Raw genomic sequence first — 16,676 nt, 5'->3', positions numbered from 1 at the left:
TCACCAGACCCTCCCTTCCCCCACACACTGACCTCCTTCTCCCCTCTCTCTCCAAGTGAGTCCTACCACCTGTCCTCTGGACTCTATCCCCTCAAACCTCCTTCAGACTATCGCTCCTGATATTCTACCGTTTCTCATTTCAAAGAGATGAGTTTTCAGTCTGAAGAAGATGTGTAAGCTTTCTGCTGTCCTGATTTCAATGGGGAGCTCATTCACACACTTCTCTAACTTCTGGTCACTTTCCAAACAGTCTCAAGAAGGCAAGAGTAAACCCTCTCCTAAAGGAACCCACTCTCAACCCGTCTGATGTTAGAAACTACAGACCTGTCTCTCTCCTCCCGTTCCTGTCTAAAACACTTGAACGCGCTGTCTTTAAACAACTCTCCTTACCTCCATCAGAACAACCTTCTGGATCCGCACCACTCTTGACCTAACAATCAACATCGGCCCCTCTGTTGTTTCCCCGAGTCAGACTGCAAGGAATCTGGGTGTGACCCTAGATAACAAACTGTCCTTCACTGCAAACATCGCTGCTACAACCCGCTGCTGCAGATACACTCTTTACAACATCAGGAGGGTACGTCCCCAGCTGACCCAGACATCAGCGCAGATTCTGGTCCAGGCTCTCGTCATCTCACGCCTAGACTACTGCAACTCCCTCCTGGCTGGTCTCCCTGCATGTGCCCTCCGACCTCTGCAGCTCATCCAGAATGCAGCGGCTCGTCTGGTCTTCAACCTTCCTAAATGTTCCCACACCACGCCGCTCCTCCGCTCCCTTCACTGGCTTCCAGTAACTGCTAGAATCCACTTCAAGACTCTGGTGCTTGCGTACCATACTGTGAATGGATCTGGCCCTTCCTACATCCGGGACATGGTTAAACCGTACACCCCAGCACGTGCACTCCGCTCTGCATCAGCCAAACAGCTCGCTGCACCCGCACTGCGAGGGGGACCCAAGTTCCCATCAGCAGAAACACGTGGGTTTGCTATCCTGGCTCCAAAATGGTGGAATGAGCTCCCCATTGAAATCAGGACAGCAGAAAGCTTACACATGTTCTTCAGACTGAAAACTCATCTCTTTAGACTCCACTTCCAGAGATAGAATTACTAACAAAGCACTTATATACTAATAAAGGGCTGGCTGATCTAAAGCCAGTTGAGTAGCACTTGAAATGTTTGGCTCTATGAAACCTGATGTACTTATATGATTCTGTTTTCTTAAAGGTTGTATCTTCCTGGTTGAATGTACTTACTGTAAGTCTCTCTGGATAAAAGCCTCAGCTAAATGTAATGTAATATACTAAACATATAATACAACATATATATAATGTGGCCTTTTTGGAAGATGAACTAAAGGTGTGCTGCAGCTGTGAGGAAACATCAGCCTGAAATTACAATGGGCTTTAATGGAGGCATGTTGAACGTTTTTGTCACTTCACCCTCAAGAGGCATTTTTTTAAATTATTTTTTGCTTAATTATTTGTCATTTTTCAAGCTATGAGATGTTTTTCTACGTTTGTCATGAAAAATGATGTCTCAGGAATGTAGGGTTTGGGAATTATGGCAGTTTTAAAAGACAATATGAAGGCAAAACTGAATCTGTCCTCCACTCTGTGACATCACGCACTCTAAAATCTGAAGAAAGCCTCTTTACCAAGGTCTGAACAATGTTTAATATCTCTAAAAGTAAGAATCAGATTTAAAAGTTGTGTTAAACGAATAAAGTCAGAAAAACGTGTGACATTTTAAAGTTGGAACGAGGTTTCTGAGTGAAAGTATGAATGAACAGTTAGCAGTTGAATTCACATGAAGATTTCCTCCATTGACTTCAATGTTAAAAATGCGATGTATTATGGGATGTATCTCTGGAATTATGAAAGTTATGAATGAGAAAAGTAATAGCCATCGATTCCAAACCGAGCTGAACGTTTTGATGTTTGAACGGAGTTTCTGCGATGTGGAATGTGGGAGCAGGAGAGGCGCAGAATAACCCGGCGGAATAATAAAGATTGTGTGTGAAGCAGAACAGACAGTGGGAACGCTGTGTCAGCACTCTGAGGGAAATAGCACTAAAGAAAAGTCTATCTAATCGAATCCAGAGAATTGAAGCAATGCATCTTGGGAATCTTAGCATGGATTTCATTGGCTGACGTGCTAAATCTCTATTGGTTAGAAACAGAAAAGATGACAGACAGCTGCAGTTAGATCAATAAATATATGTCTCTTTATTCAATGGTTTATATACACTGGAATGTAAAGAGGAGTTCAAATCCACACGTCAGCTCTCCACACGCCTCGTTCACTCCTGCAGAGGAAACAGGAAGCAGCGTCAGCATGTCAGAGACACTCAGAATTATAGAGAGTTTAAGGAGTATGAGTCAGATAGGAGCATCAGAGGGAGAGTGTGTAACTGCATGTGAGAGAGAGTTCAGGGCTCAGCTGTCAGAGAAGGTTTCACTTGATCTCCCTATTTAATCTCAATGAATGTCATATTTTGAGTTGTTTCTCATAAAACTGGTGTGTGTGTGTGCGTGTGTGTGCGTGTGTGTGTGTGTGTGTGTGTGTCTGCCTCCAGTGTGTGTGTGTGTGTGTGTGTGTGTGTGTGTCTGCCTCCAGTGTGTGTGTGTGTGTGTGTGTGTGTGTGTGTTTAGTATGTGTGTGTGTGGTGTGTGTTTAGTGTGTGTGTGTGTGTGTGAGAGAGACATGCTCAGGATAGTGTGTGTTTAGTGTGTGTGTTAATCTCAAAGAATATTTCAGTTTATCTTGTAATTTCTTACATTTTTCCTCATAAGTGTGTGTGTGTGTGTGTGTGTGTGTGTGTGTGTGTGTGTGTGTGTGTGTGTGTGTGTGTGTGTGTGTGTGTGTGTGTGTGTGTGTGTGTGTGTGTGTGTGTGTGTGTGTGTGTGTGTGTGTGTGTGTGTGAGCTGGATGGAAAGGAGGAACTAGCTGGAAGGAAAAGAATGAAGTCAGGAGAAAGTCTCCAAAGGCTGTCAAAACATTTGGATTAGAGTTTGAAGATGGAACAGCTGGGGTTATGAATGTTAACAGAATAAAAACCCAGTCACATCTCGTGTCCAGGCGTCCGGAGATTTAAAAAACTGATCCTAATAAATATGTTTTAGCTTCCAGAGATATAAAAAGCCTCTGTTGCTAGGTAGCATTGGGATAGATCTCATGTCAGGAGTTACATTTCTATTTGAAGACACCACGGCGAGTCTCTTCTCTTCTCGTGTGTCTTACCTTGCTGAGCTCAGGGAACAGCTCCTGCACGGCGATGTCCAGCAGGACGTACGTCATCTGAGAAACAACAGAAACATCAGAGCAATCAAATACAAATACATCAAGAAACATCTAATATTACCTTTTACACATTTACTATAAGAGACACAAACATTATTCCTTTAGTGACATGTAGCTGGAGGTTTAAAGTACTTCTACTCACTACAGCTCAGAGGTACATGGTGTACTTCTACTCTCTACAGTTCAGAGGTACATGGTGTACTTCTACTCACTACAGTTCAGAGGTACATGGTGTACTTCTACTCACTACAGTTCAGAGGTACATGGTGTACTTCTACTCACTACAGTTCAGAGGTACATGGTGTACTTCTACTCACTACAGCTCAGAGGTACATGGTGTACTTCTACTCTCTACAGTTCAGAGGTACATGGTGTACTTCTACTCACTACAGTTCAGAGGTACATGGTGTACTTCTACTCACTACAGTTCAGAGGTACATGGTGTACTTCTACTCTCTACAGTTCAGAGGTACATGGTGTACTTCTACTCACTACAGTTCAGAGGTACATGGTGTACTTCTACTCACTACAGCTCAGAGGTACATGGTGTACTTCTACTCACTACAGCTCAGAGGTACATGGTGTACTTCTACTCTCTACAGTTCAGAGGTACATGGTGTACTTCTACTCACTACAGTTCAGAGGTACATGGTGTACTTCTACTCACTACAGCTCAGAGGTACATGGTGTACTTCTACTCACTACAGTTCAGAGGTACATGGTGTACTTCTACTCTCTACAGTTCAGAGGTACATGGTGTACTTCTACTCACTGCAGTTCAGAGGTAAATGGTGTACTTCTACTCCACTGCAGATCAGAGGTACATGGTGTACTTCTACTCACTACAGTTCAGAGGTACATGGTGTACTTCTACTCCACTGCAGATCAGAGGTAAATGGTGTACTTCTACTCCACTGCAGATCAGAGGTACATGGTGTACTTCTACTCACTACAGTTCAGAGGTACATGGTGTACTTCTACTCACTACAGTTCAGAGGTACATGGTGTACTTCTACTCACTACAGTTCAGAGGTACATGGTGTACTTCTACTCACTACAGTTCAGAGGTACATGGTGTACTTCTACTCACTACAGTTCAGAGGTACATGGTGTACTTCTACTCACTACAGCTCAGAGGTACATGGTGTACTTCTACTCACTACAGTTCAGAGGTACATGGTGTACTTCTACTCCACTGCAGTTCAGAGGTACATGGTGTACTTCTACTCACTACAGTTCAGAGGTACATGGTGTACTTCTACTCACTACAGTTCAGAGGTACATGGTGTACTTCTACTCTCTACAGTTCAGAGGTACATGGTGTACTTCTACTCACTACAGCTCAGAGGTACATGGTGTACTTCTACTCACTACAGTTCAGAGGTAGATTGTGTACTTCTACTCACTACAGTTCAGAGGTACATGGTGTACTTCTACTCACTACAGTTCAGAGGTAGATTGTGTACTTCTACTCACTACAGTTCAGAGGTAGATTGTGTACTTCTACTCCACTACATGTATTTAATACCTTTAGTTACTTCACAGATGTGGATGAATGATGTGAAATATAACCAAGTGTTAAATCAGAGTTTTTTTTTACTCAAGTAAAAGATCTGAGTACTTCGTAATTATTTCGATTTTTCTTGTAATTCTAAATATGTTTTCTTTTATTCATGTCCGAGATTCTTTGAGTTCTTTAATGTTTATGTATTTGTTTGTTTACCTGCTTGTTGAGGACGGGCTGCTGGAATCCGTCGAACAGAAGTCGAACTCCTTCGTATTTTGAGTCCTGACCGATGCACTTCACCACAAAGTCTGAAACACATTGAGATGAAACAAACAGGAATCTTCTTTCAATGTTGGAGTTTTAATCAAACGTTAGATATTTAGCGATCAGACGTTTCTTGGGAGTGACGAAGCACTTCCTCTAGGATCAGAGGGTATTTGCACTGAAGAAGGAAACCTGGTAGATAATTCATCATGCCCTCGAAGGTCTTCTTGGCTCGGCTCTGCTTCTCCTCCGGCTTCAGCTCCTCGCTGCTCTCACAGAAAACAGCGTCTGCAGGGAAATCAAAAACACATTACACCTCCAACGTTTTATTATTACATTTATATTAACATGTAGATTAACTGCTTTAATCTCAGGGAATATTTCAATCATTTTTCTTGTAATTTCCACATTTTTTCTCGTATATTTGCTATTTTATCTCAATAAATCGAATATTCTCAATGTATTAATAATGTAAATTAACTGCTTTAATGTACACACACACACACACACACACACACACACACACACACACACACACACACACACACACACACACACACACACACACACACACACACACACACACACACACACACACACACACACACACACACACACACACACACACACACACACACACACACACACACACACACACACACACACACACACACACACACACACACACACACACACACACACCTCGCAGCTGAGTGATGAGCGACACCACGTTGTGCTCCTGCAGGATTTGATCCAGTTTGCTCTGCAGGTATTGATCCATGTACGCCTCGAAGGTGTTTTTGAAGAGGATCCGCCCGGCGGCCAGAGCGTGGTTCAGCCAATCAGCCGTGCCGAACACCATGCGGCCTGAAAATCAGAGGAAACCAAGGAGAAAAACAAGAGGAAATAGTCTTAAAACCACACGTCTGAGACCCCCATCTCCCCAGAAACAAACTGTTCTGTCGCAGCATCAGGTCTAGAGACGCATATCGTTGACTTTTTTACGATACCGATACCACTGAACGATACCCCTGAACGATACCCCTGAACGATTCCACTGAACGATACCCCTGAACGATACCCCTGAACGATACCCCTGAACGATACCCCTGAACGATACCACTGAACGATACCACTGAACGATACCACTGAACGATACCACTGAACGATACCACTGAACGATACCCCTGAACGATACCACTGAACGATACCACTGAACGATACCACTGAACGATACCACTGAACGATACCACTGAACGATACCACTGAACGATACCACTGAACGATACCGATACCACTGAACGATACCGATACCACTGAATGATACCACTGAACGATACCACTGAACGATACCGATACCACTGAACGATACCACTGAACGATACCGATACCACTGAACGATACCACTGAACGATACCGATACTCGACCGATATATATCGTGATATTTTCTTGATGCATAAGGGAAAAATGTAAGCGCTATGATATAGTTAACATGTCAAATGAATATTACAATTAATTGTGGGACTTCAACCTTTTAGTTCTGAACAAACAATGAAAAACACGTTTGACAACACGGGCTTGAAGGATGTGTTGCCGCCTTTCCCAGAAAAAAACGTATTGCAGTGGCTACAGACCCCCCCATCAGACTGGCAGTGGCTACAGACCCCTCCATCAGACTGGCAGTGGCTACAGACCCCACTATTCAGACTGGCAGTAGTTACAGACCCCACCATTCAGACTGGCAGTGGCTACAGACCCCACTATTCAGACTGGCAGTGGTTACAGACCCCACCATCAGACTGGCAGTGGTTACAGACCCCTCCATCAGACTGGCAGTGGTTACAGACCCCACTATTCAGACTGGCAGTGGTTACAGACCCCACCATTCAGACTGGCAGTGGCTACAGACCCCACTATTCAGACTGGCAGTAGTTACAGACCCCACCATTCAGACTGGCAGTGGCTACAGACCCCACTATTCAGACTGGCAGTGGCTACAGACCCCACCATTCAGACTGGCAGTGGCTACAGACCCCACTATTCAGACTGGCAGTGGTTACAGACCCCACCATTCAGACTGGCAGTGGCAACAGACCCCACCATGCAGACTGGCAGTGGCAACAGACCCCACCATCAGACTGGCAGTAGTTACAGACCCCACCATCAGACTGGCAGTGGCTACAGACCCCACTATTCAGACTGGCAGTGGCTACAGACCCCACTATTCAGACTGGCAGTGGTTACAGACCCCACTATTCAGACTGGCAGTAGTTACAGACCCCACCATTCAGACTGGCAGTGGCTACAGACCCCACTATTCAGACTGGCAGTGGTTACAGACCCCACCATCAGACTGGCAGTGGTTACAGACCCCTCCATCAGACTGGCAGTGGTTACAGACCCCACTATTCAGACTGGCAGTGGTTACAGACCCCACCATTCAGACTGGCAGTGGCTACAGACCCCACTATTCAGACTGGCAGTAGTTACAGACCCCACCATTCAGACTGGCAGTGGCTACAGACCCCACTATTCAGACTGGCAGTGGCTACAGACCCCACCATTCAGACTGGCAGTGGCTACAGACCCCACTATTCAGACTGGCAGTGGTTACAGACCCCACCATTCAGACTGGCAGTGGCAACAGACCCCACCATGCAGACTGGCAGTGGCAACAGACCCCACCATCAGACTGGCAGTAGTTACAGACCCCACCATCAGACTGGCAGTGGCTACAGACCCCACTATTCAGACTGGCAGTGGCTACAGACCCCACTATTCAGACTGGCAGTGGCAACAGACCCCACCATCAGACTGGCAGTAGTTACAGACCCCACCATCAGACTGGCAGTGGCTACAGACCCCACCATTCAGACTGGCAGTGGCTACAGACCCCACTATTCAGACTGGCAGTAGTTACAGACCCCACCATCAGACTGGCAGTGGCTACAGACCCCACTATTCAGACTGGCAGTGGCTACAGAGCCCACCATGCAGACTGGCAGTGGTTACTGCGGGGGGGGGGAGGGCACAGTCGTGAACTGTCAACGGGGGGCGGGGCGCATGCTCGTGAACTGTTAGCGCCATGTTATGCATACCCACTGCACCTCGCGGGAGTGCCTTGCGTAAAGCCAAGACTCAGACATTTCAATGATTTGTTCGGCAAAGTTGGGTTTGGAAACGGTATCACTTCCTTTTTGGCAGGCATGCTTAACACCGGAGCCTCGCTGCTGCTCCGAGTTTGTTCTAATCCGTCAAAATGACCGACTGCTTTCAGATTTTACCGTCATTGTTAAAAAAAAAATATTCGGTTAACGCGACCTCTGGTGCCGTGTGTGTGTGTGTGTGTGTGTGTGTGTGTGTGTGTGTGTGTGTGTGTGTGTGTGTGTGTGTGTGTGTGTGTGTGTGTGTGTGTGTGTGTGTGTGTGTGTGTGTGTGTGTGTGTGTGTGTGTGTGTGTGTGTGTGTGTGTGTGTGTGTTACAATTGCCGAGTTGTGGGCCTCCGGTAGAGGGTGTTCGCGTGCCGTGTTCTTTGTGTGGTGTGCCGTGGTAAAGCTATTAACCAACCCTGTTTTGAAGTGTTTCAAGTGGGCTCCACAGTCTAGTGGGGGGGGGGGGGGTTCCTTGTGTCCCGTGCTCTCGCTTCCTCTCCTCTTATCCCATGAAGTGTCATTGGAAGGTTCTGACAAAGCGGTAGTGTTTCCTGCCACACCTGAGCCAATCCAACATATATTACCCTGAGAATACACTCTTCTTGCACTCTCTCTGTTTTATTGTGGATGTGTAGTACCTGTGTTACTGTTTGTTCAATGAAGGTGTATCTTTGCTAAATCTTGAGACATTGCCCCTGTACGTACTAAGCCACTGATTCTCAAACCTTTTTCAATAATGTCAAATTGGTATTTTTATCTTTTTTTTCATTAACATAAAATAAATCTTACGTACCCCCTGCAGTACTCCAACGTACCCCTAGGGGTCCACGTACCCCCATTTGAGAACCACTGTACTAGGCAGGGCCGATTTTTGGCATAGGGCGCCAGATCTGGGAGGCGCTGCGCTGGTAGCTCTGGGAGGGGGAAAACATTTTTTGACCGTTGGCGCTTATCCTAGTTTTCGGCCTTGATGTAACAACATTCATAATTAAGTAAATGTAACACCCTTTTAACCCCGGTTACACGTTTCATTGGCCCTGTACGGTGGGCGCTGTACGTGATGAAAGTGGGGGATGTTTGCTTATCTGGCATCCGCAGCTCACAGCTCAAGTGTGAGCGTGGGAGCGAGAGAGCGAGCGAGGGAGAGAGAGAGAGAGCGCGCACCGGTACCGGCGCTGTTGTTATTAGAATCTGGTGCTAGCTGCGCTAACGGATATAAGAAGTAGATGTTTCTACAACCAGGGTGGAGGAGAGCTCTCCTGTCAGACTGAGAGGCTCAGTGAGGTAAAGGACTCGCTCAGTATTTAGATAGTTCACTTTAGTCTAAGTTATCTCAGTGGGTCTCAAACGTTTTGACCTCAAATTATGTAAACACATATTTCCAAGGCACTCCTTTATAAATATTAGGATGAATAAAAACAGGTTTGAAATCATTCCAATGTATACTATAGGACAGTAAACCAAAAATATTGTTGACAGTTGGAGAGATACAAAAATATGCATGAATAAATAAATGTTAACTGGTAGAATAAGATATGAATGAACAACAAAAATAAAATATGTTACATTTATTTGTTATTGGCTATGGTAGGTTATTGGTTATGTTCAAATACTTATTGATTATTAAAATGTAAACCAATCTTTTCCATATGGGCGTTTTAGAGTTGTACCCCCTAGATCAGGTCTCTAGTAAGTGTGTGCTCAAAGTGCACCAGATTGAAGCATTTTACGGGCATACCCCCGGACCCCCCTACAGGATGTGACGTCCACCCCCCAATTCAAACATGTTCATACAATACTGAATACATTTGAAGCCATTTTGACGTCTATTACCTATGTCAATAAGTTTCTGTTTTTGTCGAGATTTTTCATTTTTTCTTTATATATCAAATCTCACCTCGGGCAGCAAATTGTCTAGAACCGGCCCTGGTACTAAACTAAAATTAAAAAATATAGTAAAATACAAAATGAAATGATTTACATTGAAATAGAATGGAATAAAATATATATTTTTTAAATAAATAAGAAAATAAAAAGCCCGTGACTTCAGTTTTTCATTGACATATCTGCACTGAAGCCTTGAAACTTCAAAGCTTAGGAAAAATAACTCCAACTTTTCCCAGAAACGTTTCAAATAACTAAAAAACCAGAAGAGAGCTCAGGATACGACCCGGAGAATCTCTGAGAGAGAAATGGACCTGTGTGATTTACTTACCGACGAACATCATGTAGTCGTACATGCCGTCCACAGAGAGCGTTTCCTCGAAGAAGTTAGCGTTGTGTTTCCTCTCCGAAAGGTTGGCGTTGTTCTTGAACAGGTCGTTGAACAGCTGCAGGGGAAAGAGGAGCACAATCAGTGAAGGGATCATCAAATCACAAAAGTGATCTCTGGAGGAAGTAACAGGAAGTAGATTTAAGATGACTTTTAGTTCAGTAAACTAAAATGCTACCTATTCACCACAAAGCTGAAGTGATCTCTGGAGGAAGTAGATTAAAAATGACTTCGTCCTACCGTAGTCCATGCTAAAAGTCCATGCTACCTATTCCATACCTTAAAGTGGAGCTATCATGCTATATTGGAAACATATATTGTAGGGCCATACCTATACAAAAGATGTCTGTGAAGTGCTTTGCTTAAAATCCCAAACAGTTCACCCATTCACCCACACATATACAGAGTGTGTGCTAGGTGTGTGTATACAGAGTGTGTGTTAGGTGTGTGTATAGTGAGTGTGTGCTAGGTGTGTGTGTATACAGAGTGTGTGTATACAGAGTGTGTGTATACAGAGTGTGTGTATACAGAGTGTGTGTATACAGAGTGTGTGAATACAGAGTGTGTGTTAGGTGTGTGTATAGTGAGTGTGTGTTAGGTGTGTGTATACAGAGTGTGTGTTAGGTGTGTGTATAGTGAGTGTGTGTTAGGTGTGTGTATAGTGAGTGTGTGTTAGGTGTGTGTATACAGAGTGTGTGTTAGGTGTGTGTATAGTGAGTGTGTGTTAGGTGTGTGTATAGTGAGTGTGTGTTAGGTGTGTGTATAGTGAGTGTGTGTTAGGTGTGTAGTGTGTGTTAGGTGTGTAGTGTGTGTTAGGTGTGTGTATAGTGAGTGTGTGTTAGGTGTGTAGTGTGTGTTAGGTGTGTGTATAGTGAGTGTGTGTTAGGTGTGTGTATACAGAGTGTGTGTTAGGTGTGTGTATAGTGCGTGTGTGTTAGGTGTGTAGTGTGTGTTAGGTGTGTAGTGTGTGTTAGGTGTGTGTATAGTGAGTGTGTGTTAGGTGTGTAGTGTGTGTTAGGTGTGTGTATAGTGAGTGTGTGTTAGGTGTGTAGTGTGTGTTAGGTGTGTGTATAGTGAGTGTGTGTTAGGTGTGTGTATACAGAGTGTGTGTTAGGTGTGTGTATAGTGAGTGTGTGTTAGGTGTGTGTATAGTGAGTGTGTGTTAGGTGTGTAGTGTGTGTTAGGTGTGTAGTGTGTGTTAGGTGTGTAGTGTGTGTTAGGTGTGTAGTGTGTGTTAGGTGTGTGTGTATACAGAGTGTGTGTATACAGAGTGTGTGTTAGGTGTGTAGTGTGTGTTAGGTGTGTAGTGTGTGTTAGGCGTGTGTAGGACCTTCTTGTTGTTCTCGTTGGACGGGCTCAGGATGGTGAGTTCTGGGCGGCTGGGTTTTGCTTTCGGAGACTCGCAGGAGTTGAAGAAAGACTGAAGGAAAGGATCCAGGTTCTGTCCTTTCTGTAAAAAAGTTCATATGGTCAGGGTGGGTTTCTCAAGGAATGTTGCAGACATTCGGAGGTTCAAATAGTTGAATATATATACCAGATTGATATTGTTCATTTGAGAGGCAAAGAACTTTAGAAAGTGGTTAATCTGTTATCTCAAATAATGTCTTGGTTATTCCTAGAGAGTCATTGGGTAACTTCTCATTCATTTGAGATGTTCTCGTAGACGTATCCCTTAAATCTCGGAGAATACTCAATATCTTTCCCCGTGAATTCATGACTTTCAAATCTGAGGGAATTTTACATTTTTTCTTGTAAATGTGGAACTTTTTTCTCTTTAAAGGATGTATTTATTTATTTACTAATAACGTCAGAGAATATTAGTGTGTTTTGAGCGGATTTATGATTTTATAATCTTATAATATTTGAGTATGTTTCCTCAACAAACAAAAATGGAGAAATACTCACAAGTTATAAGATTATAAAATCATACATTTGCTCAAAACACCCTCATATTCAAGTAAAAATCTAATATTCTCTCACTTTTTTTCTCTTTTCCATTTTTGAGGACTTTTACCTCTTATTATACAAGATCTGATTTATTTATAGGAATATATTACCCCCACATATTCTTTCATTTAACCTACTACAGACCTAACACTGACAGTTATAACTAATCTTTATTTCAGCTCGTCTGATTTCTTCGTGTTTTGCCGTCCAGCTCTTCTATTGAGCCGCTCTGGGAGAATAAGAAGAAATCTCTCCGGGCTGAATCATTATTTGTTTTCCTCACAGAGGAACTTAATAAAGCCCCCGGAGTCCGAGGAGGTTTTCTGATTAATAATCCGGAAGGTCCTCTGGTTAACCCAGGGGAAGACATTAAGGGTGAAATGCTACTGGCCCTCTGAGCCGGTGGACTTGTATTATCACTGGCCCCACCATTGTAACCACTGGCCCCCCCATTGTAACCACTGGCCCCACCATTGTAACCACTGGCCCCCCCATTGTAACCACTGGCCCCACCATTGTAACCACTGGCCCCATCATTGTAACCACTGGCCCCACCATTGTAACCACTGGCCCCACCATTGTAACCACTGGCCCCATCATTGTAACCACTGGCCCCACCATTGTAACCACTGGCCCCACCATTGTAACCACTGGCCCCCCCATTGTAACCACTGGCCCCCCCCCATTGTAACCACTGGCCCCACCATTGTAACCACTGGCCCACCATTGTAACCACTGGCCCCCCATTGTAACCACTGGCCCCACCATTGTAACCACTGGCCCCCCCCATTGTAACCACTGGCCCCCCCCATTGTAACCACTGGCCCCCCCCATTGTAACCACTGGCCCCACCATTGTAACCACTGGCCCCACCATTGTAACCACTGGCCCCCCCCATTGTAACCACTGGCCCCCCCATTGTAACCACTGGCCCCACCATTGTAACCACTGGCCCCATCATTGTAACCACTGGCCCCACCATTGTAACCACTGGCCCCACCATTGTAACCACTGGCCCCATCATTGTAACCACTGGCCCCACCATTGTAACCACTGGCCCCACCATTGTAACCACTGGCCCCCCCATTGTAACCACTGGCCCCCCCCCATTGTAACCACTGGCCCCACCATTGTAACCACTGGCCCACCATTGTAACCACTGGCCCCCCATTGTAACCACTGGCCCCACCATTGTAACCACTGGCCCCCCCCATTGTAACCACTGGCCCCCCCCATTGTAACCACTGGCCCCCCCCATTGTAACCACTGGCCCCCCCATTGTAACCACTGGCCCGGAGCATTCGAACAAAAAAAATCGACTAATAATGAAGGAAATGAACACATTTGTTGCCATAGTAATTTATGCACTAACTTACTACTTGTACTACAACATTTGAATCATCAGTTCTTCCTCATTTTCCTCAATTGTTCATATTTGGTTTATTAAAATAATGATATTGTGGTCATTGTTAAAAAATGTCTGCTATTATTATGAGTATTATTATTTGTATAATTCACTTTCTGTCTTCATGTCATTAGGAGTTAGAAATGTAATGGCTATGTAATAGATTAGATTAGAACCTTCATTCTCCTGCTGGGACATTTCCCTAAAGCCAATACCTTTTATATTCTACTCTTCACTTACTTGTCAGCATAGGTCGACATTGATGTACAGAGCCGACAGAAGACCTTGTTTATATTGGCATCATATTGAGAGGTGCAGTGACGCGTCCTAAAACCAGGAAGTAAGCTGCTGGTTCCCTCCACAAAAAGCAATGGGATTTCTCCACAGGGTTTTGGAAAATAGCTGGAAATAAGGTCTGTGGAAAATAAAGCTGTTTGATAAATGCACTTTTTGTTCAGCCGGATAATCTCCACATGTCTACCCTACTTTTATCATTTTCAAATCATAACTCTAATGGATAGATTATAAAAGGGTTTTAGGACGCGTCACTGCACCACTAGAAGCCAACTCCATCGATCAAGCTGGCTGAAACTTTCTCTCGCTCTTCTTTTCATGCTCTCTGTCACTCTCCTTTAACTCCTCCGGTGACTTTCTTTTATTTGATGATAGTTTTTTGTCCGGCGCTTGGCCGGTTACCGCTGGTATTAAAAACATTAATGGCGAATGGTTAGGTGGCGCGATAGTCTGTAGTGAAGGAGGGCGCTCCCACTCACGGGAGCCTGCTCGGGCTGCGCTCAGCAGAAAACAGCTGTTTGCTTTTCACCCAACAACGACAACCGACCTGCAACCGCCTCACGGAACGCTCTGCTGTAGCGTTGATAAACGAAACAATTTAACTAAATTGGTCAAAATACCAATACCACAGGACCACTCTTTTTTTAAAAGCAATATTTATAGTGGCCCGAGCGGGCAAGTGGAAAGTACGTTATGCTGGCCCGGGGTGTCTAAATAGTGCTTCCGGGCCAGCGGGCCATTTATAATGTCGAGCCCTGCGTTAACCCCTGTTATAATAATAATAACCCCCGTGACTTCTACTGGCAAAACAACAACAACAACAACAACAACAACAACAACAACAACTCCTCCTCTTCAAGAAGCAGCAGCGTTTTCTCACGATACGTTTAAAGACACGAAACTGAAGGTATGATTAAATTCAAGTTAAATATTAAGTACAGCTCACAAATGGACTCACCTCTTTTATCAGCTTCCCCGGTACGGACTTAAACATCTTTCCTGTGAAACAAAAACAAATCAGTGAAATGGTAAATCAGTAAAAAAGTAGAAATAGGAAAAAGTCAAGGAAAGATGTTCATATTTAGAAAAAAGGCTGAAGCTACCGGCTCTCATTCAGAATCACACAAATTAGGCATTTCCATTTCCTTTAACCTGTTGAGCCCCAAGTCTGTGTTTCAGGTCTCAGGCTCCAAAATGACATAAAAGGGGAACATTAATAATCTTTTTTCTCAAAGTAATGATAAACCTGTGAGTTGGATGTAGAAGAGTCAGAATCAATATAGATGTTTTTATTTTAAAGTAAATTCAGATTGAACATATTAAAAAAAATTAAATTATAGTGTCCGTCCAAAAATAAACCGTTTCACTTATAGTGAAAACCACGCTTGGATGATGGGTTAGTAGACTAAAAGCTTTAGGAATCCAAACTATAACAGATAATAAGTACCCTGTATCAAGATTGACGCAAAACAAGTGAAGTTTGATCTTTTTAGAGAGATTTAGAAAAAAAAACCATTTCTGGGGTCATTTGGGTGGATTTTCCATTTCTCTGGAACCCATCGGTCGATTTTGATGATTGACACCTCTTTTGAACATTTAGAGCCAATAGAATCGAGGGGAGGTTCCTAAAATCCATCTAAACATTACCCATTGGTGAATGAGTGCTGCGCAGCCAGAATGCCCAAAACCGGAAGCTGTCATACTTCCTCATAGCAGCTAATATGAAATCTCCGTTATTGACATAAATATGGCGATGGATTATCAGTAATCATTTCAAAGCGACAGACACATTGGATTAACCTTCAGAAGCGTTTTGATCGTTTTAATGCCATTGAATCAGAACAACAGCTAAGGTAAGAACGTTTTCAGTTTTTGCTCCGTAAAGCTACGTGTTGTGATGTCTGGGTTAGCTTCCCCTGCCGCGAGTTCTGGTCGCTCAGTGATGATCCTCACACCTGTAGAAGCTTGCTAGCTGATATCTTGTTTTTCGGCTGTCGACTTTTTTACTTTACCTCACTACATTTGAAAACAAGTGATCTCTCAGCACAGTGCAGATCGCTCTGAATTGAAACTATGCAGCAGCTCCTTTGCATAAATACCATTACATATATTACTTGCAATTAGGAATCTGCCACGACGTTTCCTTGCTGTTTTCAATAATGCTCGTCACTGTACAGTTTTTATATTTATTATTTGACCGTCTATGTTTCTTGTAGTTATTTTGTAAATAAATCATCCCGTCACAAATGTATCGTGAGCACAAACCCAGGTTGACGTCGGGCAGCATTCTCTCCAGGAACTGAGACTCCATGCTGTGAGGAGACAGGAAGTCTGCCAACAGCTGAGAGTTACTGAGCTCCGGATGCTGAAGGAGCCTCTACACACACACAGAAGAGAGAGAGAGAGAGAGAGAGAGAGAGAGAGAGAGAGAGAGAGAGAGAGAGAGACACACACACACACAGAAGAGAGAGAAAGAGAGAGACACACACACAGAAGAGAGAGAGAGAGAGAGAGAGAGAGAGAGAGGGAGACAC

At 44.0% G+C, this 16,676-nt stretch overlaps 1 protein-coding gene across 2 annotated transcripts in view; it reads right to left on the bottom strand.

Moving 5' to 3' along the window:
- Positions 1-2,201: 2,201 nt before the first annotated feature.
- The window catches only part of LOC307016982 (sorting nexin-14-like), a 40,889-nt gene continuing 26,414 nt past the window's right edge, over positions 2,202-16,676 (bottom strand). For both annotated transcript variants that reach the window (XM_079646394.1, XM_079646395.1), the window contains 9 exons: positions 16,408-16,519; positions 15,101-15,141; positions 11,827-11,946; positions 10,440-10,554; positions 5,774-5,938; positions 5,264-5,359; positions 5,024-5,115; positions 3,241-3,297; positions 2,202-2,305 (listed from right to left, as the gene is read on the bottom strand). In XM_079646394.1, coding sequence (XP_079502520.1) covers positions 2,300-2,305; positions 3,241-3,297; positions 5,024-5,115; positions 5,264-5,359; positions 5,774-5,938; positions 10,440-10,554; positions 11,827-11,946; positions 15,101-15,141; positions 16,408-16,519 — 804 coding nt within the window. In that variant the 3' untranslated portion in view covers positions 2,202-2,299. The remainder of the gene's footprint in view (positions 2,306-3,240; positions 3,298-5,023; positions 5,116-5,263; positions 5,360-5,773; positions 5,939-10,439; positions 10,555-11,826; positions 11,947-15,100; positions 15,142-16,407; positions 16,520-16,676) is intronic.

The sequence above is a fragment of the Notothenia rossii genome (genome assembly GCF_949606895.1).
Source record: "Notothenia rossii genome assembly, chromosome: 8".
Classification (NCBI taxonomy): Eukaryota; Metazoa; Chordata; class Actinopteri; order Perciformes; family Nototheniidae; genus Notothenia; species Notothenia rossii.
Note: the sequence above shows the minus strand (reverse complement) of the source record. Positions and strands in the feature narration are given on the sequence as shown.